We start from the raw sequence: 24,771 nt of genomic DNA, 5'->3' as shown, positions 1-24,771 counted from the left end.
GTTCTCCGCCATGATGTTCTGACTCATCTTGGGCCCAGAGCACTGGACTCAGTGGGCTGTGAACTAAACCTCTGATTCCATGAGCCAGAATAAAGTTTCCCTCCTCTAAGTTGTCCTTGTCAGGTGTTTTGGTCACAGCAACTCAAAGCTAACACGGTGACATTCCACTGCTTGTGGCCCACTGCTCAGAGGACAGCCCCTGTGGGAGGGCATTTTCTAAAGCCCCATAAGAGCAGACTGTTCATTTCTTCTTCTACCAGCAGGTCCACATTATAATAGGTACTTTGACTCAGCTGACATGCTAATCCAGTGTGTCTGATACCTTAGAGGACATATTGCCCATCCGTGATTTATTTGGATAATGAGGAGGGTAATTAGAATTTTCAGCATCAGGAAACTCCCAGTTTCCCTGACTGAAATCTTTCATTACCTTGCTCTGCATCAGGTTCCTCGTGTCCTTAACTAGGAAAAAATGCAGAACAATAAGAGAGGTTTTATGCTCTAGGGGAAAATAACACACCTGTAGGAGACAGACAGCCTACCTTTAGGATTTGGGCTGTAGCACTGTTAGCCATGACCTTGAGAGAATCACTTTGGACCAAACTTGAAGAATTGAGAGATTTGGGCTAGTTAGTCTCAATTCCCACAGAGCACTAATATCCAAAGTTTCCTTTACCCTTCTCTGGTTGAGTCCACTGACTCTTGTAACCATATGTATTCAATTTAAAAATTCCTAGTCCCTTGTACCTTTCCAGTTACATCTCACTTCCCAAATGATTAATCTTATGTGAAGCTCCAACTTGAATTATTTCCACACTTTCTATCTTCCTCTGCAATTGGTAAGCCAAGAACTGTGTACAGTATTGTCAAAAAACACAGGATTACCTCATGCTTTCTCTGTTATTCCAGTTTTCCTTCTATGCAGTGAATCAGATAATAATTGTGTTCTTAAAATGTATCAGGCTCTGAAGCCTGTGCCTAGAAACCCATTTCATAATATGTCAAACAGGATTAAATGGACAGTTTTTTAAATCAGGAACTGTACTAGTTATTATAGGGCATTTGTTGGGGGGTACCAAGGACTGAACTAAGGGGCACTTGACAACTGAGCCCTCTTTTGTATTTCATTTAGAGATAGGATCTCACTGAGTTGCTTAGTGCCCTGCTTTTGCCAAGGCTGGCTTTGAATTCACAATCCTCCTGCCTCAGCCACCATGCCTGGCTGGGGCATTGTTTTATAACAGCTGATCATGACCCATTACAGTGGACAGTAAACACCATTTGAAAACATAAATAAAATTAAAAAGTAGTAGAGTGCTACTAATATTTGGAGAAGTCCTTATGGCGTGTGCGCGCGCCCACACACACACACACACACACACACACACATACACCTTATACCGGTACATAAGGGTTGAACATAAAATGTATCTCCTTCTGGGAGTTCTAATAAAAAATGTATCGAATCCATTTTTTTAGGGCAAAGTCTTCTATACTTTCCTCAATATAAAAATCATCTGGGAATCATGTTTTAAAAAAAAAAAAAATTCTTGGCCTCAACCCAGACCTGCTGAATCAGAATATCTAGAGGAGAGAAAAGGATGCAGAAATCAGAATATTTAACAAATGCAACAGCTAATTCTTATTGTCAAACAGATCTGGGAAACACCACTATGAATGAGTTGAGATTCAAAAAGTTAATAATAATCTAGACCTAATCTGATAAAGAGTTCCCCTTCAAAAAAAAGTACCCAAACTTATTGAGGAGATAAAGCACCTTAGCCTTAAATTTAGACAAATTTAAATAATAGCTATCACTACATCCTGGACTTACATCAAGGGCCAAATGTAAGATAGAAATAAATCTAGAGTAACACAGTATCCCTCCTATTCCATAGTGGCAAATCAATTTTTTTTTCTATCATCAAGTATTTCTTCATCTTTCTAAATAAAATCACTGAATTAGAAATATTAAGATGAAGTGTAAAGTACACTTCACAGTTTAGCAGAATCCATGGCAATTCCCCAAATCCTGCAGTACATCTGGAGATGAGGGACCTTTTGCACTGCTGGAAATGCTAAGGTGTGAGGTGAGCATGCCCGAGGTTAGCATCTTCCCTGCCTATCCCACCAGAGCTGCCCGTTCTATGGAGTGTGGTGTTAATCTGAGCATTATGGAAATACGGGATTTAATTTCTACAGAACCATATGTAACCTATGTTTGCTGTTATACTATGGCAACTAGAAATAAGTGTCCTGCTAATATTAAACCAAATGGACTTAATTGACTTTGTTTTCCACTTAGATAAACACTGGGAAAGCCAGAAAATTGTAAAGAGTGTTGTGTATTGGGCTGGGGCTATAGCTCAGTTGGTAGAGTGCTTGCCTCACATGCCCAAGGCCCTGGGTTCAATCCCCAGAACCACACACACACACACACAAAGAGTGTTGTTTATATAAGCTACATTTACACTGAGTATACAAAACATCTCTTAAAGGTCTATTTTGATCATAAAATTTAAAAATATACCTTGTGTTTCTTAGTGATGAGACATGAAAGGAACTATCAAAGCCAGCTGCCATCCCTATGAGTCAGGTGTGCTCTCAGTTGCTATAAATAAACTACCTGCTGCAGTACCACCCAGTGTGAGCACACTTTATTATCCCAAAGCATGTTTCAGGTAATTGTGAAAAAGTGAGGGCTGAGTTCTTATGTTATCAGTGTTTTTCACAATTGATAGCACCAAAAATCTTCAGTGATACCCTGATTTCAGTAAAAACACAAAATCATTTTGTTTTATTTGAAACAAAGTAACATCATTAAGAACTTAAAGTATATTTTAATTGAAATAAATACCATGGATCTCTTTTGAGATTATTGGACCTTTTGTGCTTTCCATACATAGAAACACAAATGAAAAAAAAAAATTAAGGACAACCTGAAATCATCTAGCCCTTTATATGACTGGATAATTCTGTTGTTTCTCTATAATAAGTTATAGTGTACAGATATTAGTGGAATTATATATGTTTAAGTTTCTACTTTAAATTAAAACTGAAGCCTCATGAAATTTCTAACATAATTATTTTAAAAGTAGAGAATCCTATACCTGTTTGTTCCTTTTACCTTTGTACCATGTATTTGCAACAAAATTTGCACCATATATTTGTCTTGTGTATTTAAAAATATAAAATATGCAATTTTTTAAAGTGAGAGAGAGATCTTAATAAAAAGGAAAAGGAAGATGATTTGGGAAACTATGTTTGATTTTGCCTATAGATTCAGTAGGAAGGGTTGCAAAGCTATTGAAAAGAATGAGAGAGAAGGAAGTAGAGATGATTCTAGGATATTTATAGTATGTCTAATATTTTGTCCATTTTAAAAGAAATCGTATAATCAACTAGATCTGTAATGCCTCCAGAAGTCAGAAATAAACACCAGGATTTTTTATTTTCCTCAACAATTTTTAATTGCCTTAAAATAGTAATTCTATATTTCCTATTTCCATCTTATATTTCAAGAAATGTTTGCAAACTAGCACTTTCTAACGAGCATTTCCACTTGCAACTAATTTAACTGCCTTTTAAGACAGTATAGTTTTATAGGAAAGAGAAGGAGGCCTAAAAATATCCTTGTGGCACTGGATATTAAGGGTGTGGATATTAACTTTGGGAGTTGAAACAGATCTGGAGATTGTCTAATTCAAGTCGTTGCAGGAAGACATGCCTTTCCCATAAAATTACAAAAACTTTAGTTATTATATCATACCTGCTGCTACCAAATATTAAGACAGTATCCTCAAAAATACTCAACAAGTAGATTGATTAATTCTGAAAAGTTAGAGAAGCTGTTCATAGAAGAAGTTTATAGACTTTATCTCATACATTTTTCTCTCTTTTTAAAATCCTTCATTAACAAGTTTTTCCATTCTATTAATTGAAATTCTTCCGTTTCCAATTATAGCCCATTTATTCTTGTTCCTCAAGAAAGAGACTATTTAAGCAATATTTTCCTTGTATTCATTTCTTTACATTTATGGTACCTATCACAATGTTTTACCTAAATTCTCTTTCTTTCTTTTTTTTTTTTTCTTTGTACTGGGGATTGAAGCCAGGAGGGATTTACACTGAACTATATCCCAGTCCTTTGAAAAGATTTTTTTAATTTGAAACAGGGTCTTGCTAAGTTGTTGAAAGTCTCGATAAATTACTGAGGCTGGCCTCAAATCTGCAATCCTCCTGCCTCAACTTATAGGCATGTTCACCTGGATAAATTATCACTTAAATGGATGAATACTTAATATGTATTTCATTACTTTTTATTGTGATAATAAATATATAGTAGGAAATCTACCTTCTTAAAATTTTAACTATACAGTACAGTGTTGATAATTATGCAGACGTGTTGTACAGAACTCTAGAACTTTTTCATTTTGCCCATCTGTAACTCTGTATCTGCTGAACAACCTCCCCTCACATACCCCCAGACCCTGTCCACCACTACTCAACTTTCTGCTGCTAAGAGTTTGACTACTTTAGATACTTTGTAAGTGGCATCTTGGTGTCTTTGTCCTCCTGTCATTGTTCTTTACCTTTAACTCTATCATTTCATTCCTTATTTAGCTTTTTTATTTACTCATTTTTGTGTTCTATATTGGACCTAGTTTTTCACACCCCATTTAAACATCAAATTGAATAATATACTAAAAGAATAAGGTGTGTGTTTCCATGATTCTTACAAATTTAAACCAGTATTAATATATCTGAGAAAAAAATTAGCCTTGCCCTATACCACATGGTAAAATCTCTATAATCACTGTGATTCCTAGATCTTTCCATTGGAGCATCACATTTTGACATGAAGGACTCTTCCATTTTTAGTGCTTAGCAAAATCTCAAGTATGACCTGTTAACTAGATTATCCTCACCATAGTCAGGAAAGGGAATGGGAAAGGTTTAGGGGTAGCTCAAGTGTGCAGTGGGAAATAGGCTAATACTTAATTATGCCTATAGGCCATATTAGTGGATAATACAAAAATATACATATCTGATCCAGGAATGCTACATCAAAAACTATATACTTTGATAATATCTGGATACATTTTCAAAGGATAGATACACTCATTTTTTTTTGTCTAGAATTAAATACATGAATGTTTAAATTAATATGTATTTCATTACCTTTGGGAATAAGATTATTAATGGGCATACTGCATATAGAAGGAATCGAAAGATAAAAAAGAGACATTTTACTTTTCATTTTACGCTTTATATTTTGTATTGCTTGTTTACTTTTATGGTTTTTTACTTTACATGTAAAAATTTAAAATATCTGAAGATCTCATTTTTTTTATTGGTTGTTCAAAACATTACACAGCTCTTGACATCTCATATTTCATACTTTAGATTCAAGTGGGTTATGAACTCCCATTTTTACCCCGTATACAGGTTGTAGAATCACATCTTGATTCTGAAGAGCTCTTTGACCAAAAAAGAAAGTTTTTATCACAAGGTAGTACTTTCACCCACAATTAGGATGTTTTTCTTCCAGCATTTGAAACATATGATATGTCTTAAGACAGATTTGTTCATTTTCGATATTGATAGTTGAATGGAGGGAAAAAGCATTACTCCCAAGCCCCAAAAGTTTGCTCTTAGGATGTGAGAGAAGGCTGGGGTGGGGTGGGGGTGGGGGAATAGGAAAGAAGCTCTGACATCTTCAAAATGACTTCACTCTGATGGATCACTCTATTCTCTTCCCTTCCAGAGGAGATTTGCACCCTGGTTATCGCTGAGACTTTCCCTGAAGACGCAGGGATTTTCACCTGCTCTGCAAGAAATGATTATGGATTAGTGACCAGCACTGCCCAGCTAGTTGTCACCTCAGGTATATGGAGAATCTAAAATGCCTTGGTTCTGTTCCCCAGGTATGGTTCCTGAGGCAGAATGCAATTGTCCCTGGAAGATGGCTCAGCTGTTGGAAATGCTGGCTGCTACCAGAACAATCAGATGTTTCATTACGAAACAGAAAGCTTTGGGGGAGGGACATGAGGGGGGTGGAGGCAGAGTTGACAGATAATGACAGTGGAGCATCTGAGCACTCATGGGGCTATTTTTTTAAGTCATACCATATTGACCTTGGAAACAATGGGCGGATTTCCTAACATCATGCTGACCTAGAATTATAGTCACCTCAGAAATCAGAGGTGCGGTCTCTGTTCTCAGCAGTGCCAACACATGAGATCTAGAGGTACTTTTACAAATATTTCGTTATCTAATCCACTCTTGAAACTCCTGAAAAGATGATCCAAGATAAACCTAATGTAATTTGGAAAGAGCTTAGAAATCAAATTCCATTCATACTATATATCAATGATGGTATATAACTTTGGTATGAAAAATAAAACTATGCATTATAGTATTGAAAACAATATTTTAAAATATATGGACTTTCTAGGGCTGAGATTATGGCTCAATGGGCCTCACACATGTGAAGCACTGGATTCAATTCTCAGCACCACATAAAAATAAATAAACAAAATAAAGATATTGGGTCCATGTGTAACTAAAAAAAAAATTAAAAAAACATATGGATTTTCTAAACTCAAAAATTTACCACTTGAGATTGATGACTATTTTCTACTTTACCAACGAGCTTTCTTGTAATTATCTCATTTCTGTTAATCATCTTACAGAGATTTTTAAGCTATCTCTTTGACCAGGCTTGGCACTTGGTAATGCACATAGAAGGCCATCAATATGTGGGTGGCTGGTTGTAGGAGACACAGACTTAAAGAGAAAAAATGAATCTCCCTTTGATTCCTAGAAGAGCAAGAACTTGGTGCTAGGTGGCAGCAGAGGTTTGGGGATATGAGTGTGGCAACAATAAGTGGTTTTTCATCTTCAAAAAGAAATGGAGGTTTCACCTTAATGGGGAAGTGGATAATATGAGCTCTTGAAGTATTCAAAGGAGACCCCAGTGTCATAAATGGAGAGACATAATAGTGAGTATCCCAGCATTTTGATTTTGAGTTGGTTTAAAGACCGTCCACCAAATGGCCATAGCAATATCGCTCCAACAACAAAAAAAGTGGCAACAATTGGTGTTTTCCATTTCTATCTGGGTTAAATCAACAAGAGGCACTACATAGCAAACAAATATTTCAGTTTACCTCAATAAGGTTTTTGGCAAGATGAAGACATGATCTCAATATACCTCTGTTTCATTAAGGGTAACAGCTAAAGAAACTCTCATACTGAGTTACAGCTGAGGCCATCACCCAACATGGAAAAAAACTTTCCCACAAGATCATGGCACATTTCACCTGGACTCAAAATTTTACTTTCTTAATTTTAAAATAGAATGAAAATCCAAATAAGACCTTTATAGGTTGAGCTACTGTCAGTTAATAGTTAGGCTGGCCAATTAGATCCATGAGTTGAAAAGTAAGAGGACCAGGCATTAATGATTGACATTGTCTGTATTGTTCTTTTCTTCTTCTTCTTTTTCACCAAGTCCTATCTTTAGTTCTTATTTGAAATTTGTTAATGAATCAGTAGGTGGTTTCCTACAAGTGAGCTCAGTTGGGAAATGAGACAAGTCAGTGCTCATTCAAAACAAACAAGGAAGAGCCGGGGCTTCCAGATGGCAGTGTATCTACATCCAATGAGATCAGCACGGCCACCTCTTCTCTAACAACGGGACATCAGGGATTCTCGGAAGACTGATGACACTGTGAAAAGAACCTGCTGAACTAGCAGCCTCTCACTGTTTTTTTTCTCCTTTTCCCCTTCCTTAGCCAACACTGAAAACTGTAGTTACGACTCAATGGGCGAATCCAACAACAGTCACTTCCAACACTTTCCACCTCCCCCTCCCATCTTGGAGAAGAGTTCCTTTGAGTTGGCTTCGAAGAAACCATCCGAGATCCCGCAGGTGAACAGCCCTGCCTTAGGACTTAGCATGGCAGCCCTTCAAATGCAATTCGGTTCTGCGGAGAGGGAAACCAACGGAGTCCATCCCAGCCATGGAGTAAATGGACTGATTAACGGCAAAGCTAACGGTAATAAATCTCTTCCGACACCAGCTGGCCTGATTTCGCCCACAAAGGAGCCACCACCTCTGCTTGCCAAACCCAAACTGTGAGTATTCCTGCATGGTTTTATAATATTTTCCACACTCCTGCTAAATTTCTTCTCTGGTTAGAAAAAACCTTTTGCCTGGACCATGTGGCAAGTTGTCCCTTCTAACAGGCAAGTTGTCCCCAACTGGATGTGACCATGCTTCTAAGTGGGGTCCTCCAAAAAATACAAAAAACAAACAAACAACAACAACAAAAACCTAAAAGTAAGGTAAATGAGAAGCTTGGTTAAACCTGCCCTTTGCTGAAAGCTATAAATGGTTACGACTGTGAAAATATCTGTGAGTGATATGGCATTCCGGTGTCTAGCCAAGGATGTGGCCTCTCCCCAGAGGGGACAGAGAAGGGGGATCTATACTGAGTCCTCTATTAAGCCCTGTACTAAGATATTCACAAACATTTTAAGTGTTGGAATCAGTAAGGAGATCTGACATAGATGAGAGGAGAAAATAAAATTGAGGATGGACATTCAGCATGCAGATCCTGACACGGGCAACGAAACCAGAGAGAGTCGGGCTTGTCAGGAAGAAGTGTGCCCTTCACAACACAGCCTACTTGGCCCAGGAATTCCATGGACTGCATATTTCCACCATCATGTTTGATTTCCATTATTTTCTTAGGATAATAAAGCTTGCATGAGCTGTTTCCATTGGCATCACACAGCAGAGAGTTGTTATGAATGGAGCCATTACAATGTCAGGGAGAGACAGAAATATATTAACTCAAAAGGTTCTATCGTAGCATAACAGACCTTGAATTACTGCCCTGACAGGGGTCAGTGGAAATGTAAGAGTCATACAGAATGTATATATACTCTACCAGGTCATATTTCCACGAGAATGAATTTGCCAGAAGCTAGGAAAGCCCCTTCTATTTCCCCATGATGTCTGGTGTTTTTGATTTGGGGCAGAAAGGATTTCTGTATGATATGTTTCTGAATACTATGTTTCCCTAGTACTGAAGAGTCTATGATTTTTCTCTCTGTGATCAGCTCATTTTTTAGAAACATTAGAATTCACAAGCTATTCCAACTAGAGTAATGCCTCCCATTTGTACAGCACTTTATTGTTTATCGAAAAATTTCGTGAACATTCATAGACTAACAAAATAGCAAACCATCTCAAAGAACACCTTAAATTAACAAATGGCTGATTTTATAAAAGTAAACTTCTGGACAATCTTATATTGTAGTTTTAAAAAAATCTACCTATTACTACTCAGAGCTTGATTTTGTGTTCTGTTCTGGCTCTTTTAAGGCAGCATGGCTACTGACTATGCAGTTTGTATGCAGTTGTGTGAAAGGTTAACATTTAAGACCTATTTCCAGCTCCACTGAGAGGCTGAACAGGTAAAATGAGCTAAAACATGGCGGCCATAAAAGAGATTTACACTCTTATAGCACCAGCCATAAAATTAATTGCCACTGCTGTCTTCTTTCATCTTTGCATCTTGAATATGTATTTGCAGTGCTTTTAATGAAACAAGGGACCTGCTTTCCTAGGAAAGAAAAAGGGAATGTGTTTAGTGACCAGGACTGTGCTCTTGATTAAGTGAAGTGTATCTACTACAATGGCCATCATAAATTGGATATAAATCACAGGAGAGTAAACATGAGGAGCTGTTAACAGGCATTTACAACCCTTCTTATCTCAGGCATTTCAACAGCTCTTCAGCTTTTAGCTCTGAAACAGTAATGTTGTGTGTATGATGGTGGGTGGGGCGGGGTGGGGGGGGTGGTCCTCTACAAAAGACAGAACAATTACATGGTTATTAAGAAGATGAGTAGCTTCAGCTCAAGTTTGAAGAGTGACATCATGATTTGCTTATGAGTCAGATTTTCAATATAAAATAAAATGCAGGACACAAAGGGACTTTGGTATTTAATATCCAAAAAAAAAAAGAGGGGTCACAGCTCTTTTATGAGGCTATTTAGAGAAAGGCAGAACCAGCCCCAAACAACACCTTGCAACTTAGAAGTAATATTTGCATATACCAGATTTTACTGCTGTTGTTTTCAAGTCTTTATGTATTTAAATATTTCCTTAGAGTATGACTTAATAATTTTCATATTGTATAAATTACCTGCCATTTAACTGGGTAATATGTAATATTACATATTAAGTTTACATAATGATAGTATACATTGATTTTTAAGTTTTCTTATGAGTTATAATATTTTATTGGACTTTAGTTGATTACCCAATAAATGCATGCTGATGTGAAAATGTAAGCAATACAGAAGTCATTAAAGAAAAAGCTCATACTCACAGCTTCCCCTCTTACACCTCACCTTCTTGGTTGGATCTGAGGTCTTCCTCTCCTTTCTCTTTTATCAAGGTCTTCTTTTTTAAAGGTTTGGTCATTGTTTTAACATTGTGTGCATTGATAGGGAAATGCTTTGGAATGGCATCTGCAAATACTTTGAGCAGTAGTAAATGACAACAGGTAATTGCCAAGTGAAATACTTACACATGACTGTTCCTTTTCAAAAACTGGGGGAAAATGGGATTTCATTTTTCTTTTATGGTCAGCAGTGAAAACCTATAGGTTGCTCTAATCGTTATTCATCTGCCTATAATTTTATTCCCTTTCACATAAAAGAAGGTTTCTATTTGAAGGGCTTTATGGCCTTTTATGCTTTGTCATTGTTGGTAACCAAACTTATAGGAAACAATTAGGAGGGGAGAAATAATAGGAATGAAAATATTTACTCTCACAATGAATTCATCTGAAAATAGTGTTTTGGCAGATTCCTGAAGAAAAAGATCTGTATGTAAAATTAGGTTCTGCTCAAGTATAAGTGGGGCATAATTAAATGTAAGCCATTTAGTAAGTACCCAAGGCCCTGCATCCTGGAATTTTTGGAATGCCTTACCACTTGATGTGAGTGAATAGCACCAAGCTCTGCTCAAGAAAAAAATCAGTAATTTCTGTGATTCAGTGATGCTCATAATTTTCCATCACAGTACAAAAGAAGCAACATGGTGCGTAAGTCCCACATCTTATCAGAGAAAAAGAAGAGGAATTAGTATAAACCAAGTTAATTGACAGTTCTATTTTTCTCCTTATTCTGAATGCACTGGATAAATGGGTGGCTGCCCACTCTCTATGAAAGATGCCTAAAGTTTCAGAGTAAATCTAGGGCTTCATGTAAAAGTGCCTGCTTCTCTTTATTCCTACACCACCATCCCCACCACCCCGCAAAAAAAAAGAAAAAAAAAAAAAAAAACAGTCCTTCGAAGGCATGGATAGCTTGGAATTCCTAGGAATAAGCCCTTCTGGGAAAATGGCGAATGTCAGATTTAGTAGGTGATTTGCAAAACAGAGGAAAATGTCATGTTTTCCCATGAGCTCACCTCCTAAGTAAAACCAAATAATACACAAATGACAAAATGCTGTTCTCAAACCCCATTTATTTTTTTTCTATGTTCTTGTTGTCTTGTGGGAATTGGTTAGAATCTAAACCTTTAGAAGAAGCAAAATGAGAAATCAAAAGTGAGACCGAGGGTTGGGGTTGTAGCTCAGTGGTAGAGCGCTTGCCCAGCGTGTGTGAGGCACTGGGTTCGATTCTCAGCACCACATATAAATAAATTTAAGATCCGTCAACAACTAAAAAAAAAATTTTTTTTTAAAGTGAGACTGAAGTCTGAAGTAAAATTCTTGCACCCAGAAGCAAGAGAGGTCGACAGATAAAATGATACTTATTTGCCATTACTGGTGCCAGAAATATGAACACAGTCATAAAAGTTCATGCTCTTTTGACTGGGAGAATGATGATGAAGTGGTTTCATTTTTTTTCCTTCATGCAAAACCAATAGCTTCTTTTTGCTCTTCCCCAAGTCTCCTAAAAAAAATGCCCTTATTTCCTATCACAAAAAGGCAAAATGATTTCAGCTTAAATCAGTCTTTCCAAAATCATTGCATTTTACTGCCTTTGCTTCTCTCTTCTTATACCCACTTTCACCCATAGACACCAAATTATTTCTCCAAATCTTGTCTCAATAGAGGTGCATATCTTATAAAACCCATTCAAACTAAGCTATCAGGGATTCTGTTGCCACTTAGTACAACTGCAGGCTGACAAAGGGAAGCTACATCTTCATAATAAGCCCTGGGTACAATCAGAGAAATGTCCCTTCGCTGCATGTGTAGGAATAAGAGATGGTGTGTTTGAGAGGGAGAAGAGAAGGAAATAGCAGCCTGTATCACTCTATCAGTGACTTCACTGTGCCAGGTTTTCTATATTTGGAAGTTTCTTGGGGTTCCCCATACCCCTGGACACAAATTCAAGTACAAATCGTTCCTTTGCCTGGAATGTTTTACTCCCTGGAATGTTCTGCTTCTAAGGGCTGGTTCCTTCTTGTCTTTCAAGTCTCATATTTATGTCACTCCCTTCCCTGACCACCCAGTCTAAAGCAGCCACCAGCCACTCTTCAGTAAATTGTAATTACCCCATGGCACCTAATTATTTCTGGTAGTGATTTCCTTGCTTTGGGGTGTGTGCATAGATTTCCCTTCAGTATTATAAGGTAAGCTTTTTGAGAGTAGGGATAGTCACTGTCTTTCTTCACTAATCTTTCACCAGGTCCTGGAGCAGGGCCTGATGCGTAGTCGATGTTCAAAAATGTTTTTTGAATGATGAAGCAAGAACAGACCAACAAGAGGCAGACAGCCCCCGAGCAGCCCCATTTGTCCTGATTGACATTTTACCTAGATATGCTCAGGGCTTCTATTTTCAGACCCCACCAATTCCAGAGTTTTTCCTCTTTACAATACTTTTCCAACTGACATCATTTATCTTGTGAATGAATACGAAGAATGCAGTAAGAATCCCAGGGGAGAGAATTACATTAGAAAAGTTTATCCAACTTACTTAATTTGGGAACCCTCCCACTTTTCCTCATTTGTCCTATGTTCTCATTGGATTAACATCTTGTTTTAACATGATGGAGAAAAGGAGACTCTTGAAAGGACCCGGACATTGTCACTGCCTACTGCTGGCTTGCAACATCAGTAGGCCCCAGCACAATCTGAAACTGCTATTTCAAGGTGTGTGTACTTGACATGTTAACACCCCCCTGTCGATGCCAGACTTTTGATGAAGGGCTGAGAGCTCCTGTGCTACTCCCTTCCTGTCCTGTTTATGTTGGACTGCAGCTCAAGCTCCAGCGTGGCTCGGGCATCGTAATTTAGAAACTTGAACGTTTTTCCATCCTTTAACCTCCATGAGTTAGGGTTCAAGATCTCACTGTCACTGCTTGATCTTAGAATACAAATGGTTTCCTAGATCCCATTCTTGCCGTAAGCTTTACCTGGTAGATTTAAAAACAAGACAAGACATGAAAGGCAAAGAGAAGGCAAGCAAAACAGTGGATGATAGGGAGGGGCAAAATATGTAACAAAAGAGATGTAACCACCAAGCAATGGTGAGCAGTTCCTTAAATGTACATAAATATATGTAAGATCCAGCACGGTTTCCCTTCTCTATTATTGAGCATCTGCCAAGTTTTGGGTAATGCTAGGTGGCAAGGACACAAGATGACAGAAATAAGAGCATCACCTTTGAATAATCTATAATCTGGTGGTCTCCATGATCATTTTGGCAAGAGCATGCAAATACCCACAAATCCACATGAAATCCTATCCATCTTTTAACATTACACAGACTTTATAATGGAACAATGGGCGATCTCCAAATTAGATTTTCAGTGTAATCCAAATATATTCTCTTTCCAACTTAATGTTTAGGAGATAAACCATTCTGCTTCTGATTTTGAAGATTTAATGTGTACCAGCTTCCATTTCTGATTAGGTGATTTTCATTATCTGCAGTCTTGTCAAATAACAAAACAATTTACTAATAGCAAGAGTGCAAAGTATGCATATGGAGCTGGGCACAGGGACCCACGCCTGTAATCCCAGCAGTTTGGGAGGCTGAGGCAGGAGGATCGTAAGTTCAAAGCCAGCTTCAGCAATTTAGTGAGGCACCAAGCCTCAAACTCATATTATGGGAAAAATAAAGCAGAAGCTAATCTTTTCAATTTGTTATTACAAAGTCACACGCACACATTCACCCAACACATTGGAAGATGAGAACTAAGGAATGTAGGCATGACCGTGGTCCTCGGTTTGCAGTACTTGGTTATGCAGATATGGACTCTTCATAAATACAGCGTGACAGGGACTTTACAGGAACAGTGCTGGTGTTGGATGACTTTGGGAAAAAAACCTGCCTGGAATGGAAAGTCCATTCAAGGAACTTCCTGAAGTATGAAACTTAACTAAGAAATAACATTTTCATGTATTCTTCCTCATGATTTTTTTTTCATGTAAACATTGGCTTTGACACAGTGTCACATTCTTAGGTATTAGGATAATACTACTTTGCTCTGCTAGTCACTTGGAAATGTAATGTTTAATTACATTTCCAGAATAAGGCTGAAGCCTTATTTTTATGTCTAGGAGTCTTATTTGGTACATAATATAAACTGGGAAGTATTTGGAGATTCCTTATCTATGAGTGAAGCGGGATCAACCATCCAGAAGAATTACAATATGTGTGTCTCAAGTAATTGGTACTTTACATGAAAGAATACATGATAATGCAATATGTTTTCCATGTTTTCCTGTCATCTTGCCTAAATGTATATGGAGCTCCTTTGCTAATTACAAAGTAAGTTGAAGAAAGTAGGCCTTCCTGGATAGGGACATTTTATTTTTAAAGATGGGTGTAGCTCAACTCAGAGATAAGATGGAGCCACATATGAATAATGTTCTCAGAGATAATGTTGTGAAATTGATGTCAGGATATTAACAATATAGTGTTAGGTGGAAAACACTAGCTACAAAGCAAAAAAAAATAGCAGCTTACTATCAATTTTATGAAAAAATAAATAGTACAATTTAACCAACTAACACGTTTATTATCTATTAGATGGAAATACCCCAACATGTTATCAGTGGATTTTTGAGAGGGGGCATTTGGAACAGATCATATGTTCCTATTAATTATTTTTAACTTTCTAACAACATTGTCTGTTTGCACTATCTTCTCTCTTCCATCCTCCTTCCTCCCTTAAACTTCAACTTACTTTATTCCATCACTGATGATTCCTACTAAGCTCAGTGTTGAGCACACTTGGAAGCAGAACATTCTGGCACTGAATGCCCCCATCTTCCCTCTTGGAGTCCCTCTTTTCTAAAGCCAATGATTTCAGGAGTCCATATGCATTTTTCGTTTGTTTTTTTTGGGGGGGTTGTTTTGTTTTTCTCTTTTGCAGTACCGAGAATTGAACTCAGGGGCACTCGACCACTGAGCCACATCCCCAGCCCTATTTCTGTATTTTATTTAAAGACAGGGACTCACTGAGTTTGTTGCTTGGTACCTCACTAAATTGCTGAAGTTGGCTTTGAACTTGTGATCCTCTTGCCTCAGCCCCTCAAGCTGCTGGGATTACAGGCATGTGCCACTGTGCCTGGCTCCATATGCGTTTTTGGAGCCCATTCTAGAAAGCCCTCCACAGGAAAGGTCCTATCTTCCAAAATGACCTTGTTCCTCTGAAAACACTTTCTTCAAACAAGGATCACCTCCCTAAAGAAAATTTCCTTTGCTTTTTTAAAAAAATTTTTTTATTCTACTTTGTTATATACGACAGTGGAATGCATTACAATTCATATTACACATATAGAGCACAATTTTTCACATCTCTGGTTGTATACAAAATATATTCACACCATCCGTGTCTTCATACATGTACTTTGGATAATGATGTTCATCTCATTCCTAACCCCATGCCCCCTTACTTCCCCTCCCATCCCTTTGCCCTATCTAGAGTTCGTCTATGTGTTTGTATGTGTGTGTGTGTGTGTGTGTGTGTGTGTGTGTGTGTGCTGCAGATCAAACCCATCTTACACATGCTAAGCAGGTGCTCTGCCACTAAGCTACTTCCCTTGTCCCTATTTTTTTATTTTAAAAACAAAACATAAGCCAATTATTTTAAAGACCGGTATTTAATGTATCATCCATCTGAAGCTTCCCACAGGAAGTAAGATGAAAACTTTTCTCTGAGAAACAGTGGTCAAGGAGAAAAGATATGAAGGAAAAATTCAAATTCAAATTTAAATATTGCCAGGAGAGGATGTAACCAAGACATCTGGAAGAATGGCTGTGGCAATTGTGGAATTATAAAGATTAAAAACTGCCTGAGGAGAACTATGAAAAACGATGGAATGTGTGTAGGGAGAATTCATTTTAAATTACAGAGTGAAAGCCTGTATTGAATTCAGTGAATATTTCCTAGTGACTTTACTTCAGTCCTCAACAGCACACAGCACATGACATGAGTGATTGGCATCCTAGCACAATAGGGATGCTTTTATATTTATTTATTTATTTTTAATTTATCTTTTTAGTTTTAGGTGGACACAATATCTTTATTTTACATTTATGTGGTGCTGAGGATTGAACCCAGTGCCTCATGCATGCTAGGAGAGCACTCTACCACTCTACCACTCTACCACTAGGCGAGCACTCTACCACTCTACCACTGAGCCACCACCCCAGCCCCAATTGCTTTTATATTTATTTGATTCTCTGGGGCACCACATATAAATAAAAAATAAAATAAGAGTCCATTGACAACTAAAAAATATTCAAAAAAAAAAAGGAAAAGAAAACATCATCCAAGCAATGTATAGGATCAGAAAAAAAATTTAAAAAAAAAAATTTAAAGTAAATGAAGCCAACTCAGGGCTCAAAAGGAAAAGACAGGACCAAAAAATAAATGGAAAAGGTCAAGAAAATGGAAGTTGCACTAAGGATGAAAATGACTAAAGGGAGTGTGAAAATGGAAGATAGAAAAGAGAATCATAGTTATGATCAAAAGGGACAATTCTGAAGGTTCAAAAGCTTAAGAAAAACTCCTTCCAAGTGATAAAAGAATTTACAGTATCTCTGCTTGAGTGGAGAGTTCAAGTGGAAGTTAAGGTCACAGGAGTAGAGGAAGCGGTCAAGGAACCAAGAAGTCGAGAGGTGAGAAGGAACATTAACCTGGATGGTGGCCAAAGGTGATGGCAGAAAACCAAATGCTAAATAGTAAAGTCATTGAGAAAAGTGAGGAAATGACCAAGGTTGCTGACAGGAGGGAAGAGAGCGATTATAGGTGGAGCACAGAGACCTCAGAAGAGGAGCCAAAGCTGAAGTGATGCTGGCAGAGCTGTTCTGAGAGTACCTTTGGGGAATATGGAGCCTGCAGAACCTTCCTGCTTAGGGAAGATCATGACTAGGTTAGTAACATCACTGCGGAAGGCCAGATTTCCATTAAGACAAAGCATCTCCAACAACAACAACAATAAAAAAAATGTTTGAGGAAGCAGAGATACATTAGAATCAGTCAAGGAGTTCCATAAGCAATGGAAGGGATCTAGAAAAAAAAAATTGAGGGCAGACATAAAGATCGGGGAGAAGCCAACTATAGAGAAGGAGTTTGCTAAGACTGAGTACAAGAGAATCCTCCTGGGGCTCTCTTGCTGTTATTTCATGAACGGTAACAGATTATTCGTAGTTAGAAGGCAATAGACCCCTGTCCAGTAAAATTCCTACTTCTTTCTTAGCCCCTGGTTTATTTCAGTTACATTTCAGCACCGTTATCCACATTGGAGCTGGGTTTTCATGGAAGAAAACTAGTTCCTGTATTTGGATATTTTTAAATGATTATTCTCCACAAATGACTCCCTAATTCATATTCATTGAATTTCACTCCATGTCTACAACTTTTACTACTTGAGAATTTATTTCTGTCTCCTACAGACTGAAATATATTAGGTTGCCAATTTTTTGCCATTGATTTATTTTTTCTGTGAGTGTGTAAGTTTTTCATTCAAATGAGTATATCACCTAGTGGTGAGAACGTTAGTAATGGGGAGGTTTATTTTAGTTGGTTTCTGCTACATGTGTAATAGCAGACAGTTCATTTCTCAACAAACCTAAGAATGACTGTTTCCTTACTTGACATAACGTATGATTACACAGACCTTTGGGATAACACGGGAATTAATATCATTTAAAACTTTTTTTCTATATGTGGCAGGGAATTTATATTCTTTCCTTCGATTTTAAGAACAATATATGTATTAAACTAATTTGATAAAATGTACTGATTTTCATGAATAAATTGTATTAAAATTTGAGCACACCTATTGGCTTCATTGTCCAAAAGGAAACTATAAATTCATTGTAATCAGGACCTCAAACTCTGCTGTTAGAAAACAGTTCAAGCCTTCTGACCTCTGGGTGTGGCAGTTCCCTGGTAGACTCCCCTTATCAAGGCCATTGTGAGGATGCGTGAGTACCATAAAGGTTTTTGATGATGATCAAAGAATGTGGTTCTACAAATGAGTACATTCCTTTCATTTCTTTATCTACATTCTCATGGTGTCTTGCTAAAGCTTACTACTTTACCCCATCTCAACTCTAAAAACCTGGGAAAAAAAGTCTTTGCTGTGCTCCAGGCTGTATCTTCCAAGAGTTCTCCAGGTCCATTTTGTTATTTAAATATAACAATGTGTGCATCCATAATAGGTAGCATTTGAGGGATTCCAGCTGTGAGCCTCCTGATATGAAGCTAGTAAAGTAAAACAGCTGAATGATTGACGGACTATCTAAATATTTTTATTTCCCTATATATGTCAAAGTATGTGCAGCTATCTGGTATTCCTGTTGCTCAGAGGAGTTTAGAAATACATTGAATATGGGTAATTATATGCCTCAGCTATGATTTAAAACTTGCTGCTATCCTAGTAATTGGCATTAAATGTGAAGGTTGTGAAAGATTTCTGGAAAGACCACAAATATTTTCTTGTCCTTGTTTCTCTCTTTGTTGAAATAGTTCATAAGCCATCTGGTTTCAAGGATGTATCATTATGCTCAATAATGTGTGCAGCAAAAAAAAAAAAAAGCCATAAAAGGTAGCTTGAATACAAGGCCATAAAAAAGTAAAAATGTTTTTTGTTGTGTGTAATTTCTAGAATAGAGTTTGGAGCTTGGACTTTCAAACAGTTTTAGCCTTGGGGGTAAATTCTTGCTCCAGATGACTGTGTTTTCATGTCTGGTGCCTTTCTTTTCTTTGTAACTACTGCTTTCTTCAAAGGGAATCCTCCAAGTCAAATGTGCAATGTTCACATTTATTTTTTATTCTATCATAAAGCAATTTACACATGTAGAAGAGGATTATTCATGATGAAGCATTCAAGAAGAATGGCAAAATTTCACTTCATACTTGGCCTAATTATCGTATCTTTGAAAAAAACAGAATTATACTTGGTTATTACCATTGATGAAGACCTTCTGATACTAAACAGCTGGAGAGAAATACAGTAGAGAATTTTTTATTTTTACCAGAAATTGGCAGATAGGTTTCTAACAGCAATTAATGGATCCTGGAGGTACTGTCACTCAGAAAGATGATTTATACTAGAGACCATTGCCCCTATTTTCTTCATGGATTCAGGTAGAGAAAAATTTGTATTTTCTGACTTTGCATTACTAAAAGCTGCCTTTCTAAGATGAAGTTCTATTTTATACTCTCATGGTAAATGGTGCAAGTAAATTAGAATTATATTCCAAAAGTGTACGTGAAAGGGGATGAAGAAATGCATATTTCAAACGTCTAAGTTTTCTTGGGTTTTATAGTCAGAACCATCGATAACATCAGCTGAATTTGACTCTAGGGTTTTTCCTAGAGGAGTTTAGAAATACATTGAATATGGATAATTACATGCCTCACAATGTGACATTGTGAGTGCCTGCTACATGTTTGCTTAGGATCTGACACTCAGATTCTGACACGCTTTCTTCTCATACCGGAGTATCTTGGAATAGATGAAATACAGGCAGACAATATGCAGACCTCAATCTGGATCCACCTCAGTCCCCAAACAAGGGGAGCTGGTTTTGGGTGGACTGAGGAGACAGGAAAGGTTCATGCCAACTAGGAGGAATCAAAGACATCTGCCAGGCTGGAGTGTTTTGGGGCGATCATCCTGCAAGGCCTTAGTCTTGTGTCTTAAGGCCGGGAAGGAGGTTAGCCAGAGTTAGATGCCATTTTCTTAACACCTTGACCTCTGAACAGTGATCAAAAATTGCCCTTTGTGGATATCTAGTTACCCATCTAGGGTAAATTAAAATTTTGAATTCATCTTCTACTCCCAGGTCCCTATCAGGGAATTATACCCTCCAAAATGAGGATAATAAGGTAGAGTAAAATAACCACATACCTCTTGCTGACTACATTATACATACTACATTCGTATGAGCAATCAGATACAAATTCTCAATCAATGAGGTCTGTTTTCCTTCTCATATCAAAGTTCCCCCATGATCTATTTTCACACCGAATTTACTAATGCCAATAGTTCTCCTTCTAGGAGAACAAAATGCGCTTATCTCTATGTTCATGTTGATTGTAGCATAGACGTCAGTACAGTGTTTAAAATTGGAGCAGAATATTCTCATGGAACTTGAAAAACCACAAAGTCTCTCTCCTGACAAAGGCGAGTAGTGGTTTTCGACAGAAGCAGCTGTTGCCGTGATTCACTGAGACCCAAGTAAGCAGACATTTGTGGACAATTTTTGACTTCAGAAACTCATTGCTACTACTTATATAACCTAGGCATGTTTCACATTGATGTGGAAAAAAAAAAAAAAAGAATTACTTAGATCACTAAAAGACTTTGTACAAATATGAGTGATCCAGTATAAATTATTGAAATGTTTTGAAAATCATTCTTATTCAGTCAGTCAGTCTTATTTTTTCAGTACTGTTCATAGCTTTTTTTCTCTTTTTTTTTAAACACTCAACTATCTTTATCCCTATCTGTTCTCATTGGGACCACAAGGCAGCTCTGAGCATCTTCTTAAACATTTTTTTTCCCATGACATTTTCCTGCTCCTAAAGTACTGTCCCTTAGATTCAGGAGAACTCCCTTCTGGGATTTCCCCATCATCCACTCCCTGTTGACCAACTGACTGCTCTCTAGGCTTAATGTTCCCCTAGGACTTCCCTTTGACATTTCCTGGATGTACATTTTACCTTCATCCTCTCCAGGTTCCTCTGATTCCTAAATGCCATATATTTCACTTTTAAATTTATTCTCCCATTTCCCAGAAGCATGTATATCAGTAACAAAGATGCCGAGCACATTGAGTTTCCATACCCTATGCATTAGCTTTCTGTGATCACTGTGACACAAAATATCTAAGAAAATCAACTTAAAGGAGGAAAGATTTATTTTGACTCAAAGTTTTAGATTCAGTACCTGGTTCTTTGGCTCCGAGGCAGAAACATCATGGTGAAAGGATGTGGTGGAAGAAAGATGCCAGGCAGCAGAGAAAGAACAAGAAAGGGGCTGGGGACAAGCTATACCCTTTTAGGGCACTCTCCCAGTTACCCATTTCCTCCAACTAGGCCCAGCTGACAATAATGCCATCCACTGATGAATCCATCAACAGATTAATCCACTGATGAGGTTAGAGCCCTCGGGATCCAACCACTTTCCAAAAGCCCCACCTCTGAACATTGCTGCATTTGGAACCAAGTCTGTAACACATGGCGGACACTTCATTTCCAAACCATGATACCCTACTCATCTGAAAAATGTATTTGTCTATCCTCACATTGAATTGACAGTTTGCCTGGATTTGGAATTATAAGTTTTTCTGAAGAATTTTGAAGGAATTACTTTAGTTCAAGTTTTTAGTGTTACTGTAGCAAGTTTAGCGCCAATCTAGTTTCTGATCCTTTGTTTATGACCTACTTTTTTTTTCATTCTTGAAATATGTAGAATCTTCTCTTAAACCCCAGTGCTATGAAATTTCATAATGATATATCATTTTTTTCAGAAACTGTTAGAAGATATTTAGTCTGCCTTTTCCATCTGGAAACTCTCATATGTATACATTATGTAAATTTTCTACTATTATTTTTCAATTTTCTCTACACTTTCCCCCTGTTCTTTTTGAAATTTGTATATTGGGACATTAAAACTTCCAAATGGCCATGCTCGATGGCACATGCCTGTAATCCCAGCAGCTCGGGAGGCTGAGACAGGAGGATCACAAGTTCAAAGCCAGCTTCAGCAAAAAGCAAGGCAATAAGCAACTCTGTGAAACCCTGTCTCTAAATAAAATACAAAATAGGGCTCAGAGTGTGGCTCAGTGGTTGAGTGCCCTTGAATTCAATCCCCAGATCAAAAAAAAAAAAAAAAAAAAAAACCCTAAATCCAAAATTTTTCCTTTCTTGCCTATTTGTGTTATAGTTTCTGTAGATCTCTCTTCACCTTTGTCTTCTAAACCTTCTGCTGTGCATGCTATTTCTGCTCACATTTTTAATTCTAAGACTTCTTTCTCAGTTTCTAAATTTTTATGGCATCCTGTTTTGTTTTGTGGATGCAATATAGTAGTGTTCTTTTATCTCATTATGGATTTTAATCATTCATTTTTTTTTTTTTAGGACAATGGCTACTGTCATGGTGGTCATTTGGCTCAGTGTTTCTTCCTCCACCGTTTTGTCTGCATTGTGTTTATTTCTTAGATTTCCTTTTCCCCGGTAGTTTATTTGAACTACATTTCATGTTCAAGGCTTTCCATAAGCATCTCATGACCTTTGGCACCAAAGTGGACTGGAAACCCTATGCCTATATGGGTTTACCCCAGAATGGGCAAGGACCCCAAATGCCAGTGGGGAGCTTGACAGACAGCATTTAAAGGCTAATTAGGAGAAGGGTCTGCCTTTCATCTGTAGCACATGGATACACTCATTTAATTCTTTACCCTACTTTTCAGCCTCTTCTCAACCCCCTTCATTTTGCTGTGCCTTGTGTTCCTGTGTCTGCCCACATTCTGGCTCTCCATCTCCAGAAGGAAAGCCTGCCTCCTGGGTAGAAAAGGAGGAATGGTTGATGAGCTACAGGGGGTGGGGAATGGAGCTGACCCTCTTCCCACAAACCCCCAACCCGTCTTGCCTTCAGCCTCACCCCTCTCTTCCACCTTCAGAGGAATCCAAGATCGATCGAATTTCCTGTTGCTCAAACTAGCCTCCTTGTTTGCTTCACCCCTGTACTCACTTGAGCCTCCACTTTTTTCTTCTGCTCAGTCGGTGACAGCTCATTCATTCCCTTTTAATTATAATGAATTTGTTTTTCAGTTATTAAGGAAGGAATGAAAATAAGCACGTCCATTCCATTCACCGTGTTTAAATAGTTGTCAGTTTATGACTTCAGAGTTTATTTTTCAATAAGATTCTTTCAAGCCCAAAAAAGCAGTATAGAACCGAGACAGAATCTTCACCCAATCTAGGGCATAAGCGAATCACTGCCACATGTATGACACAGGTTCTTTGTCAGTAAAAGGGAGTCACGGTCGTACCTGTTTTATAGGTCACACTGAATAATGTGCTAGTACAGATGGTGCCACAGGACCGTTATATTGCTTTTGTTACTATTAAGAGAATGTTAACAATGAGTCCTTTGTTACTTGACCACACATATCGAATGTTTCTGAAATAAGCAACTTTGAAAACTAGCAAAAAACTACCAGTGAGTTCTTCCTATGGTATGCTTATTTTTCTACCATGACCTTAAAAAAAGTGGTGAAGGAAAAACATACTAATAGAAAGTCAGACTAATTAGTAAAAGTTTTTGTTTTCATTCAAATCACCCTAAGGGTTCCTGGAAGTTACACATACAAACTCTACTGAACTAATAATCAGAAATGCAGGAGTTGTTAGGGCCAGGCTACGGATGGTGGGTTACAAGAGGTTGATAGACAACTTGTTCTCTTATGCAAGTTTCCATGTGAAGCCACGTAGAAAACAGTTAACTGACCAGTAGAAAGAGCATTTTGTGAGACATGTGACACGCTGATGGCTAAAGGCTAGAAATTAATACTTATTGTCACGCTTTCTGCTTTGAAATGCTAGAGCTTTCCAAGTGTTTTGTTTCACCAACCAACCACATTGTCATTAGGGAGATGCTTCCAAATTCATTACATCTTCTCCTGTGACAAAGAACAGTACAAAATAAAACATCTAAATGTTCCATCAAAGTCCCTGGCATTAAATTCCTTTCCCACAGAATCATATCATATATATTCCACATAACATGCATGATAGACAAAAGAGTTTCCAAAGAACTTCTGACATTTTTCTTGTCAATTATCTTGAAGTTCCTACTTTCCCTTTTTCCTCACCTATAACCAGGTAATCGATGGGCTTATTTTTAAAAAGTAGGTCAGTGATAAGTAGTAAGAAACTTTTTTAAAAAAACAAACCTATATATAATCTAGAGAAGGCTTGAATCATTATAAACAGGAAAACAAATTAATCTATATTATTTGGGGCAAGCCTACAATGACCTAAATTGACAAGAAAAGTATCCAGGAGCCGTTTTTGAAGAAAATTGCAGGGCTTATTGGAAATGTTAAAAAAGGTAAAAATAAGCAGCAATTTCTTTAAAGCCTGAACATATGTATAGGCATTTAAGAATAGTTCCAAAAAAATGGCATCAAAGTGCAATTCTTCCTTTTCCACACTTAAAGTAATTCATTTTCTTAATTAAGACTATCCCAAGGCAAATC

The 24,771-nt window shown here is 37.6% G+C and overlaps 1 protein-coding gene across 5 annotated transcripts in view; it reads left to right on the top strand.

The window, feature by feature from the left end:
- The window catches only part of Palld (palladin, cytoskeletal associated protein), a 375,372-nt gene that overhangs the window by 177,862 nt on the left and 172,739 nt on the right, over positions 1-24,771 (top strand). For all 5 annotated transcript variants that reach the window (XM_077792727.1, XM_077792726.1, XM_026389723.2 and 2 more), the window contains exons 9-10: positions 5,768-5,887; positions 7,800-8,142. In XM_077792727.1, coding sequence (XP_077648853.1) covers positions 5,768-5,887; positions 7,800-8,142 — 463 coding nt within the window. The remainder of the gene's footprint in view (positions 1-5,767; positions 5,888-7,799; positions 8,143-24,771) is intronic.

This window comes from Urocitellus parryii, chromosome 14 (assembly GCF_045843805.1).
Source record: "Urocitellus parryii isolate mUroPar1 chromosome 14, mUroPar1.hap1, whole genome shotgun sequence".
Lineage (NCBI taxonomy): Eukaryota > Metazoa > Chordata > Mammalia > Rodentia > Sciuridae > Urocitellus > Urocitellus parryii.
This window is presented reverse-complemented; position numbering and strand designations above follow the sequence as displayed.